This window comes from Clarias gariepinus, chromosome 10 (assembly GCF_024256425.1).
Source record: "Clarias gariepinus isolate MV-2021 ecotype Netherlands chromosome 10, CGAR_prim_01v2, whole genome shotgun sequence".
Classification (NCBI taxonomy): Eukaryota; Metazoa; Chordata; class Actinopteri; order Siluriformes; family Clariidae; genus Clarias; species Clarias gariepinus.
The window spans coordinates 27,199,859-27,219,876 of record NC_071109.1 but is presented as its reverse complement, the minus strand read 5'-3'; the positions used below and the strand labels follow the sequence as shown (position 1 = coordinate 27,219,876).

At 37.9% G+C, this 20,018-nt stretch overlaps 1 protein-coding gene across 2 annotated transcripts in view; it reads left to right on the top strand.

Annotated features, from left to right (window-relative positions):
• The window catches only part of gramd4b (GRAM domain containing 4b), a 34,246-nt gene extending 16,751 nt beyond the window's left edge, over positions 1–17,495 (top strand). The window contains exons 4-19 of one of the 2 annotated variants that reach the window (XM_053506479.1): positions 4,158–4,278; positions 4,363–4,421; positions 5,628–5,763; positions 6,215–6,240; positions 6,340–6,431; positions 8,002–8,093; positions 8,811–8,859; positions 8,996–9,067; positions 9,175–9,218; positions 9,363–9,472; positions 9,568–9,722; positions 11,721–11,868; positions 12,233–12,326; positions 13,808–13,898; positions 14,007–14,075; positions 14,180–17,495. In XM_053506479.1, coding sequence (XP_053362454.1) covers positions 4,158–4,278; positions 4,363–4,421; positions 5,628–5,763; positions 6,215–6,240; positions 6,340–6,431; positions 8,002–8,093; positions 8,811–8,859; positions 8,996–9,067; positions 9,175–9,218; positions 9,363–9,472; positions 9,568–9,722; positions 11,721–11,868; positions 12,233–12,326; positions 13,808–13,898; positions 14,007–14,075; positions 14,180–14,296 — 1,475 coding nt within the window. In that variant the 3' untranslated portion in view covers positions 14,297–17,495. Of the gene's footprint in view, positions 1–4,157; positions 4,279–4,362; positions 4,422–5,627; positions 5,764–6,214; positions 6,241–6,339; positions 6,432–8,001; positions 8,094–8,810; positions 8,860–8,995; positions 9,068–9,174; positions 9,219–9,362; positions 9,473–9,567; positions 9,723–11,717; positions 11,869–12,232; positions 12,327–13,807; positions 13,899–14,006; positions 14,076–14,179 lie in introns of both variants that reach the window. The other variant, XM_053506478.1, reaches the window with a different exon arrangement.
• Positions 17,496–20,018: the final 2,523 nt, after the last annotated feature.

Here is a 20,018-nt window from a genome sequence, read left to right as displayed (position 1 = left end):
CACTCCCAATAATATTCACTACAGATCTGACACCTCATCATTCCAAGAAAGGTTTACAGCAAGGTCTGCAGTAGTGGTTTAACCATCAAGGGAGCATGCAGGACGAGTCCTGACATGACGAATAAGCCTCAGTTAATGAGAACAGAACAGAGCAGAGCAGATTATATTCTTCTGCCTAAAAAGTCTGCAATCAGATCTCTCTCTGTGCAGTCTTCTGATCATGAGCATAGAACCACTGTTCTTTTGATATGTTAAACTGCTTGGCTTTAATTAGATCTGGATGTTCATGTTCTCATAACTTTCAACAGACACAATTTTTGATGATTTATACCCTTAAACTATAAACTGGGCTCCATATAACGCTCCAAATAAGCTTTTTCTCCAAGTAATTAAAAAAAAGCATGAGTCATGTAATTACAGAGCAGCGAATGTTAGAGATGTACATAATGTTCAAGTCAGGCTTAAACCATTATCAAAAATAGTATGTACATAAGAGGCGGTACAGTACAGTAACTAAGAGTCGTCATGCATAGTCAACAAATAGCATGCAAATATAAAAGTAGGAGCGTAAATACTGTACAATAATAACATCTCAGGCAGAGATAAAATATCTGAACTGGTTTTAGCTCCTCTGTGCCAAATTAACAAAAGATATTCTAATGAAGGGGTTGGAATGCTGCACTTCATTACAAGCCCTGTACTTTTAATTAAAGGGATTTTCGATCGGGGTTCTCTTACTCCGATCTATTCTTTGTACTAACTGTATATGGTTGTGACAATATAGTGACAATAGTGACAATAAAGTTGACTTGACTTAAGTTGTAGTGTGTACTTAAAGAAATAATTACCAGGTTTTGAAGTTATTAAGTTCTGGATTGTCTGTCCATTCATCCATCTTTGAAAACACACCCTGGATGAGATGCTTGTTCAGCGCAGAGCATCATGCACATTCGCAAGGTGCAATTTTTTTTGTAAATATTTTTTTGGGTTTTTTCCAACTTTCTCCCTAATTTAGTCGTAGCCAATTCCTCCCCGTCACTAGGGGGCTCCCACATTAAGGCTACTACTACCACTCAGTCGGGAGGGCGAAGACTATCATGTGTTTCCTCCGAACCGCGTGACGTCAGCCGACCGCATCTTTTCTAACTGCTCGCTCACGCACCATTAGGGGCGGAGTAGCACACTCGGAGGAAAGCGCTAGCCGCTCCTTCCGCGTGCGCGAGCTCACAGACGCCCCTGATTGGCTGTAGAGCCGTGATTAATGTGGGAGCGCGAGCACCTCTCATCCCTCCCCCCTGAGAAAGCTCGGCCAATCAGCTTTCTTTGTGCCTCCGGCTGTGAGAGGAAAACAGCATCACCCGGGGTTCGAACCAGCGATCTCCGGATGATAGAGCAAGCACTTTACCACTGCGCCACTCGGAGGCCCCTGCAAGGTGCAATTTTATATAGAAAATACAGCAATACTATTGGAACGTTTTTGGGAGGTGAAAGAAAAAATGGGGATTATGGAGGAAACCCACATCAGCATGTGGAGACAGTAATACCTCTTTAATATGTAATATGCTCTTTATTTATGTAAGACAGCATGTGATCCCAGGATACTCAGGACACATGGCAGGGTACACCCGGGTCGAGGTGCCAATCCATTGCAGGGTACAAGCTCACACAGACTCGCACACTATGAGCATTTTGGAAACTCAGGTTAGCCCAGTTTGCGTGTCTGTGGAAGGAAACTGGAGTACCCGGAGGAAACCGAACTACCTGCTCACAGACTTGAGGCGGGAATCACATCATTTTAAAGTGAGCATGTTTTCCTAGTGTAAAAAAAAAAACGACAACAACAAAATTGTTGTCTATTGATTTTACACAGATGCTAAAGATACTGCCAGTAAAGATTTAAAAGTTCTTGAATGTTCCTGTTGAGTATTCCTTTCAGATTGAGCACGAGCCTCAAGAACAGACCAGTATTTGTGGGAGAAATCCAGTCTTCTGTCTCTGGCACTTGGTTTGGATGGCGAGTTAACACTGTGACATAAGTCACTAATGGTTTCCTGCAACCTCATTTAGAACAAAAGAATCTAATGTGCCATTCCAGTCGGGAACACACACTCCTGAATGACCTGCTCAATATTTACAAGCTGTTACTGATTCAAGCTCGTGTCACAGGTTGTGTTGCAGTGCTGCCACTCGGGTCTGCTGGGGTGAACTGTTCCCTGTCCTCGGAAACACAAGCCTGTGTGGGTCAAATCAAGTCTGGCTGGTGTACAGGTTAACAGGCAAGATAGCAGTCCTAGCGTTATGCTAAATCACTGAAACATTGTGTATTATGTTGGTTTTAAAATTATTTACGTCTATACTGTATGAGCATTATTTAACGTTTTATAGTAACTTAAAGCTTATACATGGTTCCATAAGGTTGTACATGCGAGGACCAAAACCTGCAGACATTTGACGTTCCCCTAGACGCACGATGGTGTTCAGACAGTCTAGTTGGCAAATACCAGCAATGCTCATGTCCAGGAGTCCTAACCAGAAAGGCATGTTGAAACATGAGGCTCGTGTTTTTAACTGTAATCTGATGCTGGCTTATTTAACAAGTGCAGAGAAGTGTCGAGTGTTGAACCAGGCTAAGTGGTTAGTTATACTAATATATTAGTGTTACACATTAGTGTTTTATTTGATCTAAAACCTTCTATAAACACACAGAAATGAATATGTTGAATCGTTGGTGTTAAAGCAGCGCCAGTTACCTCCATAATGTACCTTAATGTTCCTACAACAGACAATCAGAACCATACAGAGCAACTCCTGATATACAATAAGCATCAAAATATACAGTACTGAACTGAATAGATAAACAATATTACCTTGTTGTCATCTGTGAGTTTATTTCTCCTGAAAGAACGAACACTATTAACGTTTTGCCATGTAAGCGGAAATAATACGTTTCAATTCGATTTTATTTATATAGCACTTTTAACAATGGTCATTGTCTTGAAGCAGCTTCTCAAAAGTGAAAGAAGATTATGGAAATATGTAGGAGGAAGTAAAAATGTGTATAGATCATAATGATTAGATTGTCCCTGATGAGCAAGCCAAGGGCGACGGTGGCAAGGAAAAACTCCCTGGGATGGAAATAAGAAGAAACCTTAAGAGGAACCAGACTCAACAGGGAACCCATCCTCATTCGGGTCATAACAGATAGCAGGGATTGATCTCAAATATGAATACTTTTTCCTCTGTCGAGTTTCAGTACTGTATATTTTGGTGCATCACGTATTTATGAGTTAAATGGATGCAAGAAACAGGGATGAAAACGACCATGGAGTATTCGATACGATATTATCACGATACTTTGATTTGTATAGTGATTAATTTACCGTCACAGTTTTATAAATATCCTAATTCAATGCTAAATAAATTTCTAAATAGATTTAGCAAATAATTCTCTCCTAACGCACAGGATGCTGTTCTGCCTGCCACCATGTGAATAGTTTAGAGGGCACCACCTGTATGATTATAGACGAAGAGCAAGATTTTACAATCCAAATGGAAACGCGTAAATTTAACAATTAATTTTTTTAAAAATCGATTTTTGGAATCAGCATGATGAAAATTCAATTGCCACACAAAAGAATTGCGGTATGTCCGGTAACTGATATGCTTTATCTTCCCTTACCTTTGATCTGCATTAAAGGGTCTTCATGACTAGGATAAAGGCATTGCAAGAGTCTAAACCGGATCTGAATTATACATGAGGATAATTTAGTGTTCCAGGTAACCTTGGATGTTGGAGCGGTGACCTGATTGCACTCGTGTTCAGACACAGTCAAATTGAGTCCCTGTGAATTAGTTTTTTTTTTCCCCCTGATGAAGGATGTCATTAGTATTTATAATATAAATGAGAACTGATTGTTTGTCTTTATCCTAAACGCACCCTAGAGTTTCAATGTCACAACTATAAAACCTTTTTAATGAAGATTTGGCGGGACTTTTGGATCTTCCAGTGTTTGCTTTTCTGTATGTTGTGTGTAACTCCAAACAGAGTTAATTTTTACATTATGAACTTATTCATACAGCTTCTAAACTGTGGCAGTAACTCTCTCATTTGTCCTCAGCTATAGTCTTACTGTACCGTGTTGTTCTGTCTCCTTTAGAGGAAGAGTTGAGGAAACTTCGAGAGGAAATGAACGTAGAGAACCTGAAGCAGGAGCTGGAGAAAGAGAGGCTGAAAAGACTTGACCTTGAACAGAAAATGAATGAAGTCCTAAAAGCCAGGTAGGACAAAATAATATATTTTTTCGCTGTTTATACTTTCAGACTGTTGAAGTAACTTCTGCCAAAAATGTCTTTTTCTCTCAGACCTGAGGACTCGCCACCGCCTCCTTCCAAAGCTCACGGTTCTGCTGTGAATGGAACAGGTGAGCTGTGAAGCATTGTCACTTAACTTGGGTGGTTTGGCTTGAAGACATTGAACATAACTTACGAGGGTGGTCATAACATTGTATAACAAATCTGAAAATATTGTAATAATGTCTCTAAGTACGTTCCTGAACATCTCTACTTGTTTTACAAAAAAAAACACAGTATAGTTCTGCACGATGTCGCTAGAGAGTCAAAACCAAAATGTAGCACCCGAAATCGAAGTGCGTGCAGATTGCCATGTATGGAGACGATGCTCCGGCGTATAACACAATTGTAAAGTGGCACTCAGTGACTTCTTCATCGTCCATCACTTAAAGAAACCACTTCATGGCAGACGTTTCAAAGATGACAACAGGGTGATTAGCGCAGTGTAACTTTTCCTCAAGAGACAAAAAGAAGGATTCTTCCAAGATTGTTTCCGCAAGTTCATCCATCTTTTGAAGAAGTGTGTTGCCTTAGGTGGAGGATATGTCCAGTAGAGAAGTACTAGGCTTACGACCAACACTCGTTTTCATTACGTTCTTTTTTTTTTTTTTGGCAATAATGGCAATTTTATGATCGCCCTTCATACGCCAAGCCAGCTACAGTACTGTACATTTACACATTTTCTTCTGTATTTGATGGAGAGCTGCTATTATTTATTATACATGGATACAAACTGTTAAAGACTCTATGAATGCTGCTAAGAAGAAGTTTTCATTTTCTGCACTGGAAAGGTCCTCGAACTAGTTACCTTTATCAGAAAGTAACGCTGTAATGGAACTGATTACTTTTTAAAGGCAGTCATTTTGTAATGTAATTAGTTACTTTAAAAAGTAACCTCCCCCAACACTGCAGGCGACACGTATGAATAAGGTTAAAAAATTCACCAAAACAATTTCAACACATTAACTATCACAAAGATTTTTTTTTTATTTGGTTTTCAGTATAAACCACACCAGTGCTTGTGTCAGTTGTTCCTTAGAAATAACAAAATATACAAGTGAGTGCATTAACACGAGCCTGTGGTTTACATTCTAAACCATCAGAGCTGCTGTTATTGTATATAAAATGAATGAACACCTTCTGACAAATCATAATCCAGTGGTATATTTTTCATTAATTAATTAATTAATTAAGTGAGCAACCACAAAAAAAAAAAAAGCTTTAAACTGAACTAATTACATTTCCGAACTCGACTGTGCTTTTCTGCTTTATGATAGGAGAAAAGCAGAAGGAGTCTGTGAGCTCAAAGCTGTGGAAGTGGCTGTATGAGCGCTTGGGCGTGTACATAGAGGACTTCCGCTTCCAGCCTGAGGAGAACATGGTGGAGACGGAGGAGCCACTCAGTGCTAAAAGGTGAAGAAAGCCTCTCATTCTCACGCTTTTAGAAAGATTTTCCCCTGGCTCCAGAGACCGTCAACACAGTGGGACAGCTGTGAATGTCTTTGGCACTGATTGTGATATAAACCTTTTTGCGCCTTGTCTGATGTAAGCGCGGTGCCCTGTTCCAGTGGTTTCACAACATGGCACGTCCTATAATTCCCACTAGTCTGTGTAGTAATGAAAAAGTGTGATTGATTGATTTATTGTCTTTGCATGATCCAAATCATGTCCACATGGTAGGCCATAAGCACGTTAATCCCACTAAAAGCAGTTTCTATTCTGCCTAGACTGATTGCATTCACACGAGACAAAGAATGTCTTTATTTTATTAGGATTAGGTGTTTTTTTTTTTGTTTGTTTTTTTTAACCTTCCTGTTTGGCACACTTGCAAATAATTAACCGTGACCTTCTGCTCTCATTACAGATTAACTGAAAACATGAGACGACTCAGTAAGTATTGTTCTGACAGTAATAATGTGGAACATTACATTTCTGCTGGATATCCCTATGATATTAATATAATGTTGCCGTGTGTTAATGTTTTCCCAGAACGAGGGGCTAAGCCTGTCACTAACTTCATGAGGAACCTTTCTGCCTTATCCAGCTGGCACTCTGTCTACACATCAGCCATCGCCTTCATTGTGAGCACACAGCTATTTTCAGGAAACAAAAAGCAGTACTTTCATCACTGATAAGTCACACATTAAACATCTCTCTCTCTCTTTCTCTCTCGGTCTCTTGCTCTCGCTCACACGTTTGTGCACGCACACACATATACACACACGCACGTAGATATTCACAATGGTCAGCTTACGTACACAAATTCACAAAGCAGCTTAACAGAATTACAAAATTACAAATATGGAAAGTAATGAACGGAGAAGGAGTTACAGTAAGTACAGGAAATGTAAGGAAATCTGTTTGAATTATAATGACCAGATTGTCCCTGATGAGCAAGCCCAAGGTGACAGTGGTAAGGAAAAACTCGAAACCTTGAGATGAACCAGACTTAACTGTGAAACCCATCCTCATTTGAGTGATGTGATCTCTATGACCGTAAATCTGTGTGCTGTGAGATTGAAAGTTCAATATAATGGGAAAGGTGTTCAAGTTAATAAAAAGTCCATGTTTGTTGATGGAGACTCGGGTACATACAGTAACTGTCTGTGGGTCCAGTCCAAGGCCATCTTCATGGTCAAGTCGTACCGTCCCCAGTCCCCACACACCTCCTAAGCAGACCACATGGATGATCTTCAGATGCAGATAAAGACATCCGTGCGACAAGAACAACAACCAGAAGCAGGACACCGGAAGACGGGCCTGGATAGCTGGAAACTCAGGAGTGCCAGGTTTAGCTCGACAAAAAGAAAGAAAGGGGGAGAAGGAAAGATGGAATCCAAATGTACCAGTTCGCCATAAAACTCAGTAAAAATGCTGTTCTCAGAGGGTCTTCTGGATTTTTGTAATGAAAATTAAACTGTCCAGAGATTAAAGGTTTGTCTACAGAGATGACCAGGTTTCAGAGGAAATCTCCAAATTCACTAAAAAATAAGTTCAGAGTACGTCCCTTTATGTATTTGGCTTTTATACGAGTATAGACAGCTCACGGTAAGCAATTTAAAAACAGGAACCATGTTCCAGATCAGTTATTAAAATGCACCCTAAAATAGATTGAATGCTTGAGTGAATGCACAAATAAAGTCAGAATAAAAGAAGTCACAAAAAAGCCACAGTCAAAGTTAGTGGAGAAAGTTGAAAGCTTCTAAAATAGGATTATAAAGCGTTTTTTAAATTTAACTTTTTGTTATAGACAACCCTGTGTGTCAAAATAATAATTTGCCAAAAGGAGTAAAAATCTAAAATTGTTGTTTCTCATGTTCTGCTATCAGACTGTTCATAAACACAGAGACATCGTTCTTAAATTATGGAAGAGTAGGAAAGGAACCTGTGATTTGTATTTTAGTTAAAATTATTTTAAGCCTAACATTCTGAATCACAACATCTCAACATTTCCTCTTTAAAATGTTTAGAATGTACATTCTATTTCTGTGTAACTGGATTGAGTCGTATGAGGTGGACATTATACATAGGAAATAAATATCTCTTACAAAAAAGTACACATTTGCCTATTGTTCATGAACCTGAAATATACCTAATCAGTTAGCCCAGTTGTATCAGGTACATTAATGCAATAATTTCCTTCATCCACAGATCTATATGAATGCTGTGTGGCATGGCTGGGCAATTCCCATGTTTCTCTTCTTAGCTATCCTCCGCCTGTCTTTAAATTACCTCATCGCGAAGTAAGTCCAATACCAAAATATCATGTCTGTTTAGTACTTACTAAATCATTTTTGCTTTATATTTATACTTATATAAATTTTTTGGGTTGTGGAACGAATCATCGAAGTTTTTATCATTTCTTATGGGGGGAGATTAGCTTCCAGAGTGAATTATGCTCGCAATCCAAGGTTCCACTGTGTATATATTTTTCCATAAGAAACAGATATTGTTCCATAAGATATTATATGTATATACAAATATTTCCCTATATATAATATCTTATGAAAAAATATCTCTAGGCCCGAAAAGAGAGTAGCATTTAGTGTAGTAAAAAAAAAAAAAAAAAAAACACTTATAAAAAAAAAAAAAAAAAAAAAAAAAGAAGGCTTCTTGTTTTTGTATGCATGAAAAAGAAGCACGGACTGTAGCATGTTCGTCGAGATGTTGGATAAAACTAATCAACTTTCCTTACAAAACTTCACAAATTATACTTGCATTTTAAGCAAAGAATCATAACCGCGGTTATTAAATTGTTCATTAATTATTGCTTTTTATATAATTCTTGGAATGTATGCACTTTTTCAGCAGTTATTTGACATGATGTTTGAACCGTACTGTATATAGACCTATATAGCAGATAACGTCATTCCTATGTAAAAGTTTTTTTTGGCTTACACATATGAAGATTTTAAGCCGCCTAACACTGAATGCACATTAAAGCCGTGTTGTCGTCACAGAGGCTGGAGGATACAGTGGAGTATCGTGCCTGAGGTGTCTGAGCCAATGGTAAATATAAACATGCAGTGGAACTCTTTAGTGCTGCTGATTAGCTATAAACTTAAAAAAGGTTGTTTTAGCAGAAGATACAGTACAGTAGTCAAAATGAGAAGACTTTATTTAGCATCTCTCCTTTTTCTAACAGGAGCCTCCAAAAGAAGACTTGACCGTCTCAGAGAAATTCCAGTTAGTGCTGGATGTGGCACAGAAAGCTCAGGTAAGTTATGAAATGTGAAATTATGGGATCGGAGCTTTCATCGAAGAGAGCAGGCAAATGCATTTCAGGTGTTGAGAACTCTCTATTCACAAGCTGTCTTTTTACAGAATCTGTTTGGAAAGATGTCAGATGTTTTGGAGAAAATTAAAAAGTTAGTACTTCAAAAGTTATTATTATTATTATTATTTTTATTATGTTTTTTATAAAAAAAAAACAAAAAAAACTATCGACTAGATTAGTGTTTTGTGTTGAAATAGATTTTTGCTCACTGTGTTTTTCTATCTGTATTTTTCAGCCTGTTCATGTGGGTACAGCCCGCAATCACTCAGAAGTTGTACATCGGCCTGTGGGTGGCGTTCATCACTTCCTGCCTGCTGCCATACAAACTCCTGGGCTTCATCATCGGTAAGACAGAGTAAAACACAGCCAATATTAATGTCCGTGCAACCAGTTCTTTTGTAGCTTCGCCACATTTACACCTGCAATATTTCGATCAATAGGGCTCTACGCTGGAATCAAGTTCTTCATCATTGACTTTATGTTCAAGAGTTGCCCCAAACTCAGGGACAAATATGACACACCGTACATTGTATGGAAAAGTCTGCCAACTGACCCTCAACTCAAAGAAAGGCACAGCGGCAACATCAGCAGACGGGTGAGTGCCACCCGCCAGTTCATCCAGAGTAAACCCTCAAACTAGTTTTCTAACAATAATTAGTTCAGAGTTTTCATCCAGAATATGCTCTGGATTGATATATATATGGATTATTGGATTTAATCTGTAGTACACTCAGTGGTTTGTGTGTGTGTGTCCAAAGCGTGTGTGTCCCATCATCCCACGCCCCCATGCATGTCAAAACCCAACCCGCCCACACCTTCTTGTGCGTGTGTGTGTTTTTATTTTCATTTATTATTATTATTTTTTGTCATGTAATAGTTCGTCACACTTGTGTTCTGTTATTTTTTTTTCTCAGCTGTCTGGGTTTGAAAAGGTAGGAATCTAGCGGCATCTGGTTGCACAGCTGTGTGCGTGTGTGTGTGCGCAGATAGTGTTTTTAAGCAGAACCTACATTTCTGCTGGCAAATGGATCAAAAAACTACAAAGCTTAATTTCTCTTTCAAATAAATGCTGTAGCTTCAAGTACTTAGTGGCGTTTATTTAACAATAGAGCTGTTCAATTTGAATACCGTTATTTTGACGCAATTTTGTCTGCCAAATCTACCATTGTTAATTATTAGGCTAACAGCAAATAATGGCACAAATGATCTCATGAAGAGGATGTTTGCCAATATAGATTAATCACCTCAAACTTGAAACTGGAATTTGCAGCCTTCTGTGATTAGACATTTGCGCAGGTCTATTTTTTATGTGATAAATTATGCAACACTATAAAAAAAAAAAGTCTCAAACATTTAAAGACGAGGCTTTTTATATATAGATTACATAACACTTGATTAAAACAAAATCAAACTACAGGCGAACGGAAAAAGCATAGAAACATGCCAATACTTAATAATAATAACTGAATCTGCACCTACAGTATGTATCGTGATAATATTGTACCCGGTGATGACTGGAGATTCCTATTCCTTAGTAACTCCTGCGTCATTATTTATCCATAATGAGCTTTCATAGGTTCTTAAAACGTTTTAGACAATAACCTTCGTCTCTTAAATATCCAATAGTTTAGTTTTTAAGTAGGAATTTAATTAATTTTTTTTTTTCAACCACTGCTGTATCAGTTTTTACATTTTGACTAGTCTTCTTTTAAAACACGTGGTCATGACGGCATACTGTATTTTAATTTCTAAACATTTAGGGTGACGTTATAATTGGTATCTTTTGATCCACAGCCATTAGCACGGTACTAGTTTCTACCCCTGTGATTGTGTGTGTGTGTGTGTGTGGGTGAGGGTGAGGATTCCAGTTAAATAAAGTGTATTAGTACTCATTAGTGGAGCCAAAAATAATATGACATCAGAACAGCCAAGCTGTGAGCCTTAGTAAGACATGCTTTTTTTTTTTTTTTTTGTATATGTTTATTTCGATCTACATTCTTATACTCACGGGCGAACTTGGCTTTTCTCTTGTCACTGTTTGGCAGTTCATGTATTCCCATGATGCATTAGGCAAGTGGGTTATATGACTGTTGTGTGTTATGGATCAGAATATTTCTTTAACTGTTTGCTGTGTCAAAAGTCTGTCAGTTAATCAAGATCCATCAGGGTGGAAAAGTGTGGAGAGATTTGGGCCAAAAATCAGACTTGATTGTTCAGTTGAGCAGATCAGATCTAGTGTTGTATAAAGCAACATGCAGGTCAACCAGATTGTCAAGAAACCTTGTGATTTTACACTTGACATAAATCAGTGCCTGTTTTACCCCGTGCATTTGTTCTTTACTGTACTTTCTCTCGTTAATTCCTGACGGCCAGAGTGAAAAGAAAGCTCGCCTCATCTCAGCATTTGCAGAAGTGCTCTACACTGGTTTGATGAAGAAGGTCTCTTGTCTTTTAGTGTCAGTCAGACTTTTAGTTTTTTAGGGAAAGATCACTAAAGATGACTGATCCTGCTTCAGCACTGTGGTGCTTACAGTCCTGCGCCTCACCGTGTCTTTGTCACTCATTTAACCGATGTGTCTCACCCTTGCAGCAGATCCAGCCTGTGGTCTCACGTGGCAGCCTCGGAGCCGGAGTGCCATGTGGAGTTGGGCGCGATGAGGAGAGTGGCCGTGCCTACAGCACCAAGAGAGGTCCCTTCCATGAAGTCTTCAACCTGTCTGAGAATGAGCGCCCCCTAGCAGGTAGAGAGCATGCAGCTCAACCGCTGTCATGAGGGCAAGCTTGGATTGTTTTTATTGTTGTAACATCCACAGACGTGGTAGGTTTGTGTCAGGAGTACGAAGCGAAAACTTGCATGAAACTAAAAAATAATTGATTAGTGAAAGAAAAATTGAAAATATTGTTATTATTGCATTTAGGGTTAGTTTATTGGTTTGCAACAATTTTTTATGCACTTTCAATTTATTTATTTTTCTTCAATCTTTTTTTATTCCAGTAGCTGCTCAGACTTTATAATTTGCTGTGTAATTTACAGAGTTGATTCCATAAAATACTGATTGTATTTCATGTTTCTGCATGACATCAATCTTTTTGTATTATGCCCAGTGTGCGAGCACGGATGGCGTTGCTGTTTAATCAACCGGGACAGGAAAATGCCTACTGACTACATACGGAATGGCTACCTCTATGTGACCGAAAAGTATGTCTAAATCTTTCCCTGCACAAACTTTATTTTTGCTAATAAGTTAATATTACTATTCATCCTGTAGTCACAAATAGTACAGTAAAGCCTGAGTCAGTCAGGGATTTCTTATTAAAATCTGTTAGCCAGTGGATTGGCAGCTATAAAGTGACCATTGGTTCATACTGTAGCTACTGGGTTACTGATCGGAAGATCGGGGGTTCGAGCCTGAGCGCCGCAAAGTTGCCAGTGTTAAGGCCTTGAGCAAGGCCCTAAACCCTGTCCTGCCTAACCCTGTGCTCTGACCCCAGCTTCCTACCTTGGATATATAAAAAATATATTTTCCTGTGCTGTAAAGTGACAAGTAACTAAATATATATTAAAAAAAAATTATAACTAATTATTATTATTATTATTATTATTATATACAGATTTTTATCTTTCACATTTGAAAAGAGACTAATTAAGCTTAAATGAAGTTAGTTTCCATATGTTACATAAATGCTTTAGTTGACAAGGATACTTCTATTTCTGATTAGTCCCCTGCTTACTGAAGAGATTCCTAATTGATCTGCAAAAAATTTATAAAAATAATAAAGTCGCCAAAGAAGCTCTAGCATATAATAACAAGTAGTGATGTAATGTACTAAAAGTGGTACAGGATCTGAACAGAAACATCATAGTGTAAATAAAAGTGTTGTGTGGTATTGCATTTAAACCTATTTGTCACTGAAAGATATATTTATTATTCTCACCAGGGTTGCCAGATCACATAAACAAGATTCCCCCCATGCAGTGCATTCTGATTAAAACCAGGCCAAATAATCTCTATATTGGAACTGATACTTTATCCAAATTATATATGGACAATTTAAAATTTTCATACATTTTCACAAAAATTTGAACACATATGGGGCCTCCGAGTGGCGCAGTGGTAAAGCGCTCGCCCTATCATCCGGGGAGCGCTGGTTCGAACCCTGGGTGATGCTGTTTTCCTCTCACAGCCGAAGGCACAGAGAGAGCTGATTGGCCGAGCTCTCTCAGGGGGGAGGAATGAGTAGTAGTAGCCTTAATGTGGAAGCCCCCTAGTGACGGGGAGGAATTGGCTATGACTAATATTGGGGAGAAAATTGGAAAATATATATATATATTTAAAAGAAAAAAAAAAAAACATCAATCGCACCTTGCACTTACCTTGCACTTTAATTATAATTATAAGTATTTTATGTGTAAGTGTTTCTTCCTTAAAGTGTTCTTTAAGTTCTGCAAGTAATAAATGAAAAGCAAGATAGATATATATATATATATATATATATATATATATATATATATATATATATATTGTTTTTTTTTTACGTCTGTAAAATGATCTGATCCAGTCTTGTGATCTTTTAGTAACAAGGTAGTTTTGACTGGGGCTTTAATCTTTACTGTTTTGATTATTTTGTTTACAAACTAATTATCTTCAGAGTTTACAAAGTGTTTCTTCTGTCCTGTAGCTACTTATGCTTTGAGAGCTCCAGCTCCCGTTCCACATCCTCTAAGAAGAATAAAGTCATCAAACTCCAAGATATTACAGACATACAGAAGGTATTGATGTACCTTAGTGCAAGGCTATTTATTATTCAGTGATTTCTATCTGGTTAAGGGAAGCTATTCTTTACCATTTATTTGACTATTCTTTTTTTATCGTATCAGTATAAGGTTTTGTCAGTATTGCCTGGATCTGGGATGGGAATCTCAATAGCCACACCATCTACACAAAAGGTAAATCCAACGCTCCACCATGGGAAATAATCAGATTTTCAGACTGCTTTTAGTGTGTCTGTGTTAATGTATCTGTGCTTCTCTTCTCCTCTATGATCCTCCAGCCTCTGGTGTTTGGTGCCATGATTCACCGAGACGAAGCCTTTGAGGCCATCATCAGCCAGTACACAAAGATCATCGGTGCCACTCCCCCTGTCACGGTGACAAACCCGGAAACGTAGAACACGTGCTGAAGCGTTTCGCTGGAGCTCCAGTTTAACAGGGAGTCTTCAGCCGAGGAGCAGCTATTTCCACTCCTCCTTCTTCTCCTCCTCCTCGAAGAGGTGCAGGGAAACTAAGAAAGATATTAAAAAGAGGAATCAGTGTTTTAAACATGGCTCCTTGATGAGATGAGACATTTGCACCAGTGTTAATCGTGTCTCTCGTGAAGATTCACTGCGTACCACTGCAATGCTCTTATGGAACCCGGAGCTGGTTCTCCTCACAATTTCCTGTCAGGATTCTAGTCGTTCTTCATCATTTCGATGTCTTATGTGTCACTCTTCTCACCTAACTTTTAATCATGGAGCTGGTTCTCCTTGCTGTTTCTGAGACTGTTCTCACCTGTGTTTCTCTGTGTTCTTCCCTCTTTGCTTTCTACCTTTTTTTTTTTTTTTTTTTTTTAAATAGTATTGCTCCTAGCCTTGCACATAGAGACACGCTGCGGTTCTGGTGCTGAGATTTAGGGAATGCCAGGGGCTGAAGCATCAACTCTAATGAAGTGTAGGTGCTGCTGCTCTTACAGAAGTGCTCAAACACACACACACACACACACACACACATACCATGGCCTTTTGTTTTAAATCTTTATGCTGCAAGCTTAGAATTTTACTTAAAATTTATGCTGGAAACTACAAAACAGTACAAACCACGCCCTGTTAAAAACCATAATACGCCCTGTATACAATCCATAATAATTTAGTGGCAAATTAGAATTTTCATTATCAGTAAATGTGAGAAAATAGACATTAAACAGACAGAAAGCAACCAGCATGATTATCCTTCTTGGCTGTCCTGCAGCTATAACATTCATAAATGAAGTTTTTAATTTTAATTCATGTGCATTTGAATGCATCAGTGCAGTATTTTTATTTTATTTTATTTAATCAAGCCACAGAAGAAAAGTGCATTATGGAAGACTTAAAACGATTTTAAGAATGTATAAATTGAAAACATACAGTACTGTGCAAAGAATCTTAAAACCTCCTCTCATTTCTTCATATTTTGCTTGCAAAGAGGCAGACTTTCTTGTTTATTTGTTTTTTTTAAGTAATTTTGAGAAATCGTTTTCAAGGCTTCGTGGAGAATTTTTATTTTATTTTTATTTTTTAAATTCGGCTCTCCTATTTGGCCAGTTTTTGGCTCTCATTTTTTGTACCATGAGCAGTATCTGAGAGATGCTATTTGTTTGTTAAGCCACACAGTGATCTATGAATTATTCATGCATAACACAACCTCTAACGGCAGGCATGAAGCAGTAAAAAACAGGTGCAGACGATGACAGGTGATCAGGCTGGTGTTTAGTATCCTGGTGATGCTGAATGCATCTGGGTTCGATTCTCGCCATGGGGTTTGTGTATGTTCTAGGGTACTCCGGTTTCCTCCCACAGTTCAACGACATGCAGATTAGGCCAAATTGCCTGTAGTGTGTGTGTGTGTGTGTGTGTGTGTGTGTGTGTGTGTGTGTGTGTGTGTATGGACGACCCAGAATGTACACAGGATAAAGCCGTATAGACGGTGAATGAATCGGGCACATAGCAGCCTGTCATGGTGAAACATTTGTTTCCATTTCTTTAATTTAATCTACATAATTTACAATGAAGAAATGAGAGGTAGCTCAAGACAGCACAGTCCATCAAAAGGACAAGTGAAAAAAAAAATGACCTCTGAGACATTTCCAGTATAAACTGGGCTTAAAATCACATTGTAATCTGATTTCATTTCACTCTTTGCAGTATTGGGGGATAAAATTCCTCTTCTATAAAACTGCATGTGCTGACGCTGTCGCTTCCCAACAAGGTTCCATTAAATAAAGAGGTTTCTTTTTCCCTGATTTAAAAACTGCACTCAAATAAATGTACTAATATATAAGGATCTAATTTACCTTATTGCTGTAACAATGCGTGCCACATACTGTAAACCGATCTTTATTCCTCTAGTCACTGTGGGAATACCCACTGTTTTGTCTCTGTCCCCATCCCATGCAGCTCTCCAGTGTGTAACTGATGCACCTTAAATGGTAGCGGCCTCTCCTGCTCGACATCTGATGATAGGGTTAGGATGAAGAGGGTTCGTTTTCAAAGTAATCTGTGTTCGCTCTACATCACCCGTTTTTATTCATTAGATAAGCTCATACAATAAGCACAACGGCACTATAATGTCTTATCTCAAACTGAATGTGTAGGAAGGGTGAAGGAATATTCTGCCCGCATATAATTGTTACCAAACTTAAACTACAGCGTGCCCAGTGCTGCATATTAGCCGACCTAAACCCTTTGCACAAACAACTGTTCATCTAAATGTGTAAGCCGTGGAAAGAAATACTCCTACTTTTTCTACTATCTCTGTTCATTGTGTGTGTACCATGTTTTTTAGTTTTAAAGACAAAAATGCCACGTTTTAACAAAACATATTTTACGTCAGGTGTCTAACGGCAGTCGTGAACTCCTGTCAAGTCTTTTTTTTTTTTTCCCTTTCTTTCAAATGTACATCTATGGCTTTCCACCAGCAACAATTAGTTCATTTTATTTTTCTTCAATTGACCTGGCCCTAAAGCAGACTTACAATGCACATTAAATGGAATGAGCACAAAAAACATTTTTTTGCAATTACTAAAGTAGTGCTTAAGTGCAGTATCCAGATGCGATTATTCCCTTAAGCTAGGGTATACTCCTGGATGTAATCCTGGGTACGAACTGTTTTATGAGAATTGTGAATGGAAAAAAAATGGTTTTAGTATGAGAGAGATTTAAAAAATCTTTAAAAAAAAGTTTCCCATTTTTGAACTATGTAGCATTAGACTAAAACCGAAAATTAAATTTATTTCCACTTTCAGGTTACTTTTTGTAATAAGCCACATCTGTTAAAGTATCTGGGAACATCTGGGAACAAATATTAATCCCATGTCAAGTGTGAATAATAATACAAAAATCTTTAACTATAGAATTTGTTAGTATGCTGGAGAAATATGAGTTTAACAAGATTTTCAAGTAAACAGTTTGTTTTTTTTTTTTTTTTTGCATTCTGATTGATGTTGAAGTTCTTGTTGAGGTAATCGCCCAAGTGCTGCTACAGACACTGTAACAAAAAAATGGAGGCAAACCTTTTTATGGTCCTATTTTTACAATTTCTGCATCCCAGTTAATTTACTCGTAGCCTTTTCACAATTAATCGCTAAATCTAAACAAGAATTTTTCTTTTTTTTTCTTACGCTTTCTTGTTGTGGAAAAAGTCCCCTCCTAAAGCCTACAGTATGTAGTCGACTAATCACATGACACTGTTCCCAGCACTTTTTACAAGTAGCATTCGTGTGTGTTTGTGTGTCGCTTATCTTCCTACTTCTATGGCTCATTATTCTTACCTGTCAGTCTCACTTTGTACTTTTCCTTTTCATCTTGTTGAATGGACTCACCTCTGATTTAACTCTAAATGTTCAGTGCTGTAATTAAAAGTTTAGAGTTCATATTGAGTGTAAAAGCAATCAGCTAATACGACGTTGAATCGTTTACAGTTTTCCGTTGCGGTTTGAAACTCTCAGTAATTAATGTAGCTCGCAATTAATCGCAGGAATCATAGGACCTCAGTGAAAAGTCGGATGGCACATTAGAGCAAGAAGCACAGAATTTACTGGAAACTATTTGCCAAATATGATGTCTGTATTACTGTTTGTTGTTTGCTATGCCCTTTACCTGCTCTGGTTACAGAGTTAAATAGCTGTCGTGGCCTAGTTTGATCCCAGAGAGATCTAGGGGCATGAGGATGGGCCCACTGTTTTTGTGCTATGTGTCTGTGGTACTGTAAGGTACTGAGGGTTTACATTAATGAATGAAAACTGGCCTATATGACAAAGAGGTTTGATTTTTGATGGGTAGCAATTGTTTTTTTTTTTTCTGTCTTGTTTTTCATCATTCGAGGTGTAGTACATGTAAGAAAACAGATTTATATAAGGGACCTTTCACCCTTTTTGCTATTTTGTTGGACAGTTTTTTTGTTTATCTGTGTTTATATGGTTAGCCAAAGACTAACAGTGTTTTTTCTTTTTCTTTTTTTTTAATACGACCGTTTAGTGTAATCAGTATATGTGAACACCATGTATAGGACGACAATTCAATTCATCCAATTCATCATTAACCTCAGATCGATTCATTGATGCTGTTTTTAAATCTACTGTAGGTACGCATGCTGTTTAATGTCCATTATGAGTATTTTCTTTAATTTGGTTACTAATTCTCAGTCAGTCAGTAAGAGCTGTAGACCTGCCCTTTTGATCAATAAAAATTCAGAATTCTTACACACACAAAAAAAAAACCATCATATTAATCAAGCCTCTGAACAGTTTTTAAAGAACTTGTCTAATATAAATGTGTTGTACCTTTTTTCTATTTAAGTAAAAAATAATTTACCATATGTCCTGTCTTATGCTTTCGTTCTCTGTTTTATTCTAAAAGCTTATATATGCTTTGGTTTCTCAGCGTCTGAACAGGTCAAGAAGTCATCTATTGTTTCCTTGTCTTGCATAAGGATGTCTGAACTCATAGGAAACGTTTAGGCCAACTATCGGTCTTTTAAAAAGACTCCTATTCAAGGCTGATCTGACCCTGTGTCAGCCAGAACTTTATTTAATGAGGGTAGCATTTTTGTGTTTAATTGTGTGTTTAGGATTTGGAAACTGAATGTGGTCCCTTGATCTTGCAAAGACATTTCATTACACTAGAGGGCAACATTGCTATAAATTTTAGATAAGTAGTTCACTCACTCTCAGTCATTCTCTATACTGCTTATTATATACAGGTTGGGGGGGGGGGGGGGGGTTCATAGGAGGGGTTGACTTTGGACAGGGTGTCAATCCATCACAGGGCACACAAGCACACACCCATTCACACACTACAAGCATGTCTTTGGATTGGGGACAGATCAAAACCATGACCCAGTGTGTGACCCAGGCCACAGTGCTAACCTCAATGCCACCATACTGCTTTAGATAAGCAGTTTTTTCCTTGAGTTCCTGCTCACATTCATACAGTACATTCAAATCATATGAAGCAAAATTTATACAAAGTCATATGAAGCAATTGTTGTTCAAATACATAAACCGTTATAAAATAAATACCGAAATTGTGCAAAATGAGACTTTCCCATTGCACATTTTGTTTTAAATGTATTGATGATGTGTAGGTGCAGGAGCAGGATGACTGACACCACTACAGCCATAACAACTTGTTCATTTTGCAGTGAACATATATAGAAACATTAGTTTCCAGCAGTGCAGCTAGAGGATCCTGTCCCAGATACAGTTACAACTGGCCTGTAGTGTGGTGTATCTGTCCTCTGAGCCCATGTAATATGTGTAGACATACACACCGTTCATAGGTGCATGAAGACCACTGAATGTTACTGTTTGTATACACAGACATCTATCCTGGTTGCACATGTTCCTATTTTTGTTCTCTGCCCAATGCAATATCACTCGAGTGCTTCTTTTGCATATAGTCACAGCAAATGTGCACATATAACTATAAAATTTTATATAATAATATATGCTATTTTTGTTTTGGATCAAAATGGTACAGTTTTGAACTTTTAAGGTTGTGCTTTTAGCTGAATAAAGCGCTAAATATTCTTCACTGGGACATTCTTAGAAATGTCTTCCAAATGTATTTCTAGTGAAGATGTGCCATAGTGTAT